The sequence below is a fragment of the Stegastes partitus genome, unplaced genomic scaffold, assembly GCF_000690725.1.
Source record: "Stegastes partitus isolate 25-593 unplaced genomic scaffold, Stegastes_partitus-1.0.2 Scaffold740, whole genome shotgun sequence".
Lineage (NCBI taxonomy): Eukaryota > Metazoa > Chordata > Actinopteri > Pomacentridae > Stegastes > Stegastes partitus.
Genome location: NW_007578471.1, coordinates 54678 through 64873, shown reverse-complemented (window position 1 = coordinate 64873; position 10196 = coordinate 54678). Strand labels below are relative to the sequence as shown.

At 43.1% G+C, this 10196-nt stretch overlaps 1 protein-coding gene across 3 annotated transcripts in view; it reads left to right on the top strand.

The window, feature by feature from the left end:
• Positions 1 to 7900, top strand: part of atp10d (ATPase phospholipid transporting 10D) — a 59660-nt gene extending 51760 nt beyond the window's left edge. Inside the window, exons 20-23 of one of the 3 annotated variants that reach the window (XM_008291370.1) lie at positions 1673 to 1753; positions 2005 to 2109; positions 2466 to 2564; positions 5353 to 7900. In XM_008291370.1, the coding sequence (XP_008289592.1) occupies positions 1673 to 1753; positions 2005 to 2109; positions 2466 to 2564; positions 5353 to 5505 (438 nt within the window). In that variant the 3' untranslated portion in view covers positions 5506 to 7900. Of the gene's footprint in view, positions 1 to 1672; positions 1754 to 2004; positions 2110 to 2376; positions 2565 to 5352 lie in introns of all 3 variants that reach the window. The other 2 variants (XM_008291368.1, XM_008291367.1) reach the window with 2 other exon arrangements.
• Positions 7901 to 10196: the final 2296 nt, after the last annotated feature.

The window sequence follows — 10196 nt, the reverse complement described above, 5'->3', positions numbered from 1 at the left end:
GCTGTTTGAGGCATTACACTTCCATGTGCCATTGCTTCAAACTGTGTGATATCATTCTTAAAATTGGTCAGCTAAGTCTTCCTACCTTGACGATGTTACAGTGCGAAGCTTTTGCATTTTCAAGCAACAGTGTTGCCATGGCGACGCATAGTTACTTTGAGACGGAAATGACTTTTTGACAGCTTTGGAATGCTCATAAACTCACCAAAATTGGCATGCGAGTCACTATCGGCTCAACGACAGACAACGTGTGCCTGTTTGGCAAAATGGCTCTATAGCGCCCCCTGCAGCAATTTATCCAATAGCCCCCACAGGACGTTTAACCGACGTTTACAAAAATTGGTAGGCATATGGAACACATCGGGATGCACAAAAAGCCTCTTGGACCCGTAACGTAAACTCAACAGGAAGTCCGTCATTTTGAAATAACTTTGCAATTTTTGGTGATTTTTGTCATTTTTGAGAGCGAACTCCTCCTAGGGGTTAACTCCTACACGCCTCAAATTTGGCCAGCACATACAACAGGGCTTGGTGATTAAAAGTTATTAAAACACTCCGCAAAAGTCTGAGAGTGTGGCCATGGCGGCCCTCTGAATTGTGATGATATACCCTCAAAAAGGAAGGGTGTCTAACGACCCTGTACATGCTCCAATCTGCCTTAAACTTTACATACTTGATCACAGTCCTGCCCTGATGAAACCCATATGCCAACATCCATTCGCAGTCAGAGCGCCACCAATAGGAAAGAACTTGTTTTACACTTTCATGTGCTATTATTAGCCGGTCGACCGTATTGTCCTCAAATGCGGTGATATGAGCCTTTAGATGTTGATGATGACTTGTACCACAAATTGTGAGTTTACGTCAAACGGCGTATCCGTGGCGGCCCTCTGGACTTTGATGCTTTGCCATGAAAGAGCGAGTGCTGTCTCCCTGCCCTCTGCATGCTGCACTCTGCCTCAGTCACAATCACAATCCTTTGATTGTCATCATGCATATGCTTCTGTACACACAACGAAACTGCAGTCAGAAGTGTGTGTGTGTGTGTGTGTGTGTGTGTGTGTGTGTGTGTCAGCGGGGGAGGGGTGATGGTAGGGGTTTCTGTGTCTGAGTGGAGGAGATGCACTCAGAATATTTGTACAGAATGTTTGTGCAGCATATATTATACAGTGTATCTGAGTGCAGACAATCAGTTTTGAGCAGATTTCTGCACACTGTACACCTTAGCATCTGCTGACCCCACTCTGTGGTTATATGTGGCCTACCACTTCATAGCTGAGCTGCTGTCGTTCCCAATTGCTTCTACTTTGTTATAATACCACTAACAGTTGACTGTGGAATATTTAGAATCAAGGAAATTTCATGAATGGACTTATTGCGCAGAAGGCAACCATCACAGTATCGCGCCTGAATTCACTGAGCCCCTGAGAGCAACCCATTCTTTCACAAAGTTTGTAGAAGCAGTCTGCATGCAGAGGTGCTTGATTTCGTACACCTGTGGTCATGGAAGTGATTGGAACACCTGAATTCAATTATTTGTAGGGAGTCCCAATACTTTTGTCAATATAGTGTATGAGGAAAGCATGTATGACGTCAGTGGTGCTAATGTTTGATTTCGATCATGCCTGTTATCACTGTGTTTATCAAGACTAACAGTCCATTTCCTCTGCAGGTCTATGTTCCCAATATGTTCTGGATCACGGTCGTGGATGCTTTTTACCAAAGCCTTGTTTGCTTCTTCGTGCCTTACTTTGTAAGTACTCTGTGCAAATCATCCAGGTAGTTTCAAATAGTTTTTGTTCCATTATGTGGTAACCAACAAACTTCTCTGCTCTCTTACTGTTCTGTGCTGTGACTAATAGAAATAGCTGTCTTGATAACGCTTCAACTGATTGCCTTAAATGTGACAACAAGGAATCATATATTAATACGACATATTATTAAACACTTACCATACAGTTATGGTCTCATCTCACTCTAAGATTATTCTAATGTGTACCTTAGGCATTTGCAGGATCAGACGTTGGAGAGCTGTCCTTTGGTTCGCCGATCAATGCCTCAGCACTCCTCATCATTCTACTGCACCAAGTCATCGAGAGTAAAACTCTGGTCAGAGTTGCTGCTGTACTAAAACCTGTTTGATATCACTTTTGTTCAAACTGGGTTTTGTCTCAATTGTTTTATGCATTAAAATAAATAACTGTGCGACCTTAATGTTATGCATGTTTTCCAAGGATAAGAAACAAAATTGTATGTAGTGTGTGAAAAGGAATCTGTCGTAACAATCCAAAACAGACATCACCTGTTTCTTTTTAAAAAAAAAAAAAAAAGGATCAGGCACGCCTATGTGTCTCTAATCCTCTGTTTGTTTTGTAGACGTGGATTCATGTACTCGTGTTGCTGCTCAGCGGTGGCTTCTACTTTGGCTTTGTGCTACTCTTTAGTGTGATCTGTGTGACCTGCAGCCCTCCTACCAACCCACTGGGAGTAGAAACACTCCAGATGTGCCAGCCTCTCTTCTACATCGTATGTGCCCTCACTATTGTGACGGCTCTTCTCCCCAGGTACACACACATCCTAGTATACAATACCACAAATTCATACACACGCACACACACACTCTGCACAAACATATGTGCACAAGCCTCAAACTACTTCAAAGTATTCGGCCATTTCAGAGCAGACTATTTGATAATTGCATTTCAAGTCTGAATATGTGCTAAAATGGCATCAATCAAAAAAAATAGATTGAGTGCAACTGAGCAACCTGCTTTCGTCCTCAGTAACTGGGTGGTCACTGCTGGTGTATTCTGTCAGTACTGCAATGTCAAACGTGTCACTTGGTCATTTTGCATGTACGTGATCTTCATAAATGGTACACTCAATGTTTTTATTTCTTTAAATTACAATAGAATACAATTGAAACCAGAAGTTTACATACACTATATAAAAAGACATATAACCTTTTTTTTCCCCTCATCTGACATTAAATGTGATTAAACTTTTCCTGTTTTGGGTCAGTTAGGATTGCCAAAATTATTTCTATTTGCTAAATGCCAGAATAATGAGAGAGAGAATTTTTTAGAGAATTTATTTATTGTTTTATTCAAAGTTAGAAGTTTACATACATTTCCTTAGTATTTGGTAGGTTTGCCTTTAAACTGTATGACTTCGGTCAAATGTTTTGGGTTTCCTTCCACAAGCTTCTCACAATAGTTTGTTGAAACTCCTGACAGAATTGGTGGAACTGAGTCAGGTTTGTTGACTGTCTTGATCCACGGGCCTTTTCAACTCTGGCCACAAATGTTCTACAGGACTGAGATCAGGGCTTTGTGATGGCCACTCCAAAACATTGACTTTGTTGTCTTGAAGCCTCTTTCTAACTAATCTGGCGGTATGCTTAGGGTCAATGTCCATTTGGAAGACCCATTTGTGCCCAAGCTTTAACTTCCTGGCTGATTTCTTGAGGTGTTATTTCAATATTTCCACATAATGTTCTTTCCTCATGATGTCATCTATTTTGTGAAGTACACCAGACCCTCCTTCAGCAAAACACCCCCACAGCATGATGCTGCCACCCTGTACTTCACAGTTGGGATGGTGTTCTCAGGCTTGCAAGCTTCCCCCTTTGTCCTTGCAAATGTAGCAGTGGTCATTATGGCCAAACAGCTCAGTTTTAGTTTCATCAGACTACAGGGCATACCTCCACAAATGAAGGTTTTTGTCCCTGTGTGCATTTACAAACTGTAATCTGTCTTTTTGTTTCTTTTGGAGAAATGTCTTCTTCCTCTCTGAGTAGCCTTTCAGCCCATGTCGGTACAGGACTGGTTTCACTGTGGATAATGACACTCTCTTACCAGCTTCAGCAGCATCTTCACAAGGTCTTTTGCTTTTGTTCTGGGGTTGATACGCACATTTCTCACCAAAACGCTTCATCTCTGGGAAACAGAACCCATCTCCTTCCTGAGCACTATGATGGCTGGACATTCCCATGGTGTTTGTACTTGCATATAATTGTTTGAACAGATGAATGTGGAGGGCTGCAAGGTGGAGCGGTAGTTAGCACTGTTGCCTCACAACAAGAAGGTCACCGGTTTGCGTCCCTGCGTGGAGTTTGCATGTTCTCCCCGTGCAACATGGGTTCTCTCTGGGTTCTCTGGTTTCCTCCCTCTTAGTCTAAAAACATGTTGATTCTAAATTGTCCGTAGGTGTGAGTGTGCATGGTTGTCTGTCTTTAAGTGTAGCCCTGTGATAGACTGACAACCTGTCTAGGGTTTCCCCTGCCTTCACCCTAAGTCAGCTGGGATAGGCTCCAGTCCCCCCGCCACCCTATTTAGGATTAAACAATGTACAGATAATGGATGGATGGATGAATGTGGAACCTTTAGGCATTGGGAAATTGTACCCAAGGATGAATCAGACTTGTGGAGGTCCACAATTCTTTTCCTGATATCTTGGTTGATTTCTTTAGATTTTCCATGTTGTCACAAAAAGAAGCAGTGTGTTTGAGGTGTGCCTTAAAATACACACGTGGACAAAATTGTTGGTACCCCTCGGTTAATGAAAGAAAATCCCACAATGGTCACAGAAATAACTTGAATATTAAGTTAAGGGTACCATCATTTTTGTCCAGGCCTGTTTCATGAGTTTATTTTTTTAAATAATTCTGTTTAAGCACGGTTCAAAAGCAATGTCTGATTTTCATTGTTTAATTGTCATAGAGCTTTTATTTATTATTACTTTTGTCAGATTCATGGTATTTCTGTGATCGTTGTGGGTTTTGCTTTCATTATCAGAGGGGTACCAACAATTTTGTCCACATGTGTACATCCACAGGTGTGCCTCTTATTAACTCAAATGGTGTCAGCTAACCTATCAAAAGCTTGCAAAGCCATGACATCATCATCTCAGCTTTCCCAAATAGTATGAAGGCATAGTAATCTTAGTGTATGAAACTTCTGACTTTGAAGAAAGTACTTAAAAAGTCTCTCATTATTCTGGCATTTAGCAGATATAAATAGTTGTGGTAATCCTAACTGACTAAAACAGGAAAATTTTAGTCTGATTTCATGTCAGACAATGAGAAAAAAAAGGTTGTCTTTTCATACAGCGTAAGTAAACTTCTGTCTTGTGATCATGCTGTATTTATCAGCATTTTCTTCCTGCTATTTATCAGATTGTGGTCAAAAACCATCACAATACCTGGACCAATTATCAATTCCTGGCAGTGTGCAAATAAAGGAAGCAAGTCAAAACACGCTGTCATGTGTTTCATCACAACACAAAGAGTGTTAAAGCTACAATTACCAAACCACAGTTGTGAGGAACTGACGGCTTTGTTCTCCTCTGCAGACTGTTGTTTCGAGCTCTACACAACACCTTGTACTCCTCTGCTGTGTGGAAATCAGCTCAAATGGACAAAATGGATTCAGAAGAGTACTGCAGGAAAATGCAGTGTTGCACACTAAGCCGCTCAAGAGGCAACAGGGTGCCGGTGTGTGCTGACAACGCTGGCCTGGAGCCCAGCATGGCAGAAGTGGTGTCCTGACCTTCCTCCACACACACACACACACACACACACATACACATGCACACAAAGTCCTGAGGGTTAAGGAAAGACTACTGACATTTATGACAAAGAGAATTATTTTTTTAATGCAATAAAGGGTTTCTTTTCTGTCACACTCCTCCACAGCTTGATAGCTTCAGCTGGTATACTGCTCATTTTGCTACGCATAAACAGCCAAAGAACTTTAAGAATAATTTGCTGTGAAGAAACCATTTTTTAACTGGACAACTAATACTTATGGAATGAAACAGACTGAGGAGTATCTGCTGAAATATCTCACCAAGCATTTATGGGAACAGAAGCTATGAAACTGAGCATCATGTAAAACAATAAAGAGGACCAGTTATTGTAATTTCTAGCTCTATTTTGAATACCGGGACTCCCGAAAAGTAGTTTTGCACGATTCACAGTTCAAAAGAATCTTTTTATCTTGTACTGGCCCTTTATGCATCCTCAGTGTGAAATGACGAGTGTTGGCTCCTGTCTCTTTCAGGACCCACTCTCTAAAAGCCCATCTTCTTCTCAGTGGTCAGCTTCCAGAAGCCAGCACACCATGCTTGTGAGCTATACTGCTTGAGTTTCAGGAGTTTGCCTTGCTTGGGGCAGATGACCATGTAAATAAATCCATGGTCAGCATGAAAGAAAAGCACAGTAGGTTCCCTTTAAAGATGTTTAAAAATGCATCATTTGAACATGATGAAGTCATCAAGTCATTAACATTTTGACATTAGCCATAGAAGAATGAACTAGCCTCTGCTGGCCTTCAGTTTCTGCAGCAGTTTCCTTTGTGAGTTTTTGTTGTACACCTGCAAGGCTACGTTCACACAGCAGGTGAAAGTCATTAATCTGATTTTTCTTTTCTTATATATAAGTTGTCTTTCAACCATAACTTGTGAAAAGTGTTGTTCAGTTGTCACAGTGATAGCTGATCCATGAACAGAGAAAAGAGTTACCATCCACTCAAGAAAAATGTCATGCAGTGTGAAAGTAGCAAAAGAGATTTCTTGATGGCACAAACAGGAAAGAGTTGTTCTTTCGACACAAATGAGACGAGCATGATCAGAATACAATTATTACTTGGATAGAGGCATAGCAGGACCAGTACCATTTATGTGTGTGATTATTGGTTAATGTTAACTGCAGAATCTTCACAGACATGTTAACTACAGTATACCAAGTTACCTTTTTTCACCAAATCATCTTGTAGCGCATTTGACTCTGGTATCTTTTTAATCTTTATATAACTTGATGATGAACAAACACATGGCATGCTGCTTGGAGTGTGTTTACAGACCTTTGAGCTGTGGGTGTGAGCAATGACAGATCATACCATGAGTGGCCTGTTTCTGTGTGCTCAGCTGCTGTCTTTGCAGTGGTGGCAGCAGCTGGGGTGAATGAAGGATTAATCAGAGTCATGCTGACTTCATTTTGGACCAGTGTGTTTAATTACTTTTGCATTTATATTGCTGTAATCAACATTCAGTATGGGGCTCTACTAGCATCTTTACTTGAAAGACATGATTGTAGTATACAACAAAAACTGATGCTGAGGTGTTTTTCAAGTTAGACCGTTGCGTCTGTATGAGTCATAATTCATGAGTGGGCTCTACCAACATGAATGAAAATAGACCAGATTAAATCAAAATTGAAAGGTAATTCTGTTCCCAGTAACCCTGTCTGTAGTATTTTCAAGCTCTCAAAATATAAAGCACTTTGTCCACTAAGGTCGAAAAGTGCTCTATTAGTGCAGAAAATTAGTTGTTCAATTGTATTCGTTCAAGTTGTGTTGTTATTATGATTATTATTGACAAAAACAACTGATATTAATAATAACTATTATTATAATAACGACAACAATGATGATGATAACAATAATGATAAAAACTTGATATGGTTTCATCCTCTTTCCCTTATACTACTATTGAGACAACAAATATGTGTTTATGTCAAATATTCTGTTTGTCTCACACAATTAAATCCAAGTTATAGGTTTGTTGTGGATTTTGTGATTTTGCCAAATTAAACATAAAAATATTTGTTTGATCCACAAATTCTAATAATCTCTGTAATTCAAATGTTATTTTGTTCTCATTGGTCCAGCGTCAGTTGTCTTCCAGTAAATGCATTAAGCTACTCAATTACCCCCATGCGTATCACATTTTGATCTTTCTATGAAGGCCTATCTGATTAAACTGCTGTCCACAGCAGTCACTGGTGAGACTTTTTATACCGTCATTCAGTTGTTTGATTGATTGATCAAATGAATTCTACAAACTTTCTGTGACTGTTTGAACTGTTTCATTGATCACAATAAACAGATTGTTAATAAGACTGTGTGTAGCCTGCAGTGTATGGTAAAATTAACTGAGCAGTGAGTGAATTAATGAAAAGGAAATTATATCAAAGTGAAGTTTGTAGATTGATTAATTTTTTTTTTTTTTTTTTTTTAGATAGGTTTAAAAACTAAACAAGAATTTATATTATTTGTACAGAGATCAGCCCCAGCATTAAGCGACCTGCCTAATATTTTGTAAGTGGGTTGTGGGGTAATGCCTCTGCAGATGAACATTTAGACTGGGGTCTAGGGAGTTTGGAGGCCAAGTCAGTGCCTCCAGTATGTTCATGGAGCCCTTTTCAATGTGCTTTGTTTGTTTTTGCCTTGTTTGTGACAAAATTTACATGGATAATTTGTGTCAAGGGCTGCAGGGTGGCGCAGTTGGTAGCACTGTTGCCTCGCAGCAAGAAGGTTGCCGGTTGGGGGCACCGGAATCTTTCTGCGTGGAGTTTGCATGTTCTCCCTGTGCAGCGTGGGTTCTCTCCGGGTTCTCCAGCTTCTTCCCACACAGTCCAAAAACATGTTGAGGTTAATTGGTGATTCTGAATTGTCCGTAGGTGTGAATGTGAGTGTGCTTGGTTGTCTGTCTCTAAGTGTAGCCCTGCGATAGACTGGCGACCTGTCCAGGGTGTCCCCTTCCTTTGCCCTAAGTCGGCCCCGGGGTCTCCTCCCAGGTGGACGTATTCGGGCAACCTCCAGAGGAAGCTTCCCCGGAGGCATCCGAACCAGATGTCCATACCACCTCAACTGGCTCCTTTCGACGCGAAGGAGCAGCGGCTCTACTCTGAGGTCCCTCCGGATGTCTGAGCTCCTCACCCTATCTCTAAGGCTGAGCCCAGCCACCCTGCGGAGGAAGCTCATTTCGGCCACTTGTATCCGCGATCTCGTTCTTCGGTCACGACCCAAAGGTCATGACCATAGGTGAGGGTTGGGACGTAGATGGACTGGTAAATCGAGAGCTTCGCCTTGCGGCTCAGCTCTCTCTTCACCATGACAGTCCGTTACAGCGCCCGCATTACTGCTGACGCCGCACCGAGCCACCTGTCCATCTCACGCGCCATTTTCCCATCACTCGTGAACAAGATCCCGAGATACTTAAAGTCCCCCGCTTGAGGAAGCAACTCTTCCCCACCCAGAGGTGGCAGTCCACTGGTTTCCGGCAGAGAACCATGGCCTCGGACTTGGAGGTACTGATCCGCATCCCTGCCGCTTTGCACTCGGCTGCAGACCACTCCAGTGAGTGCTGAAGGTCACGGTCTGATGGAGCCAACAGTACCACGTCGTCTGCAAAAAGCAGAGACGAGATCCTGAGGTCCCCAAACCGGACACCCTCCTCTCCCTGACTGCGCCTTAAGATCCTGTCCATGAAAACCACAAACAGGATCGGTGACAAGGGACAGCCCTGGCGGAGTCCAACACCCACTGGGAACATGTTCGACTTATTGCCGAGAATGCGGACACAGCTCGCACTTTGGTTGTACAGGGACCGTATGGCTCGTAGCAGCAAGCCTGGTACCCCGTACTCCCTCAGTACCCCCCACAGAGTTCCTCGGGGGACACTGTCATAGGCCTTCTCCAGATCCACAAAGCACATGTGGACTGGCAGGTCGAACTTCCATGCCCCCCTCAGCAGCTCCGCAAGGGTAAAGAGCTGGTCCACTGTTCCACGACCAGGATGGAATCCACATTGCTCCTCCTGAATCCGAGGTTCGACAATCGGCCGAAGCCTCCTTTCCTGCACCCTAGAGTAAACTTTCCCGGGGAAGCTGAGAAGTGTGATACCTCGATAATTGGCACACACTCTCCGGTCCCCCTTTTTAAAAATGGGAACCACCACCCCGGTCTGCCACTCCACAGGCACTGTACCCGATGCTGACGCGACATTGAAGAGACGTGTCAGCCATGACAGTCTGACAATGTCCAGAGCCTTCAGCATCTCAGCGTGAATCTCGTCCACAACTGGCGCTTTGCCACCGGGGAGCTTCTTAACTACCTCGGTGACCTCTACCACGGATATAGACGCAGAAGCCCCCGAGTCTTCAGGCTCTGCACCTTCATCAGAGGATGTTTTTACCGGGTTCAGGAGTTCCTCGAAGTGCTCCTTCCACCACTCAACGAGGTCCCCAGTCTGGATCAGCAGTTCTCCTCCCCGACTGCATACAGCCTGGGAGAATCCCTGCCTCCTCTTTCTGAGGCGTCGGACGTTTGCCAGAACTTCTTCGGGGCCGACCGAAAGTCTTTCTCCATAGCCTCCCCGAACTCCTCCCACACCTGAGTTTTGGCTTCCACAAC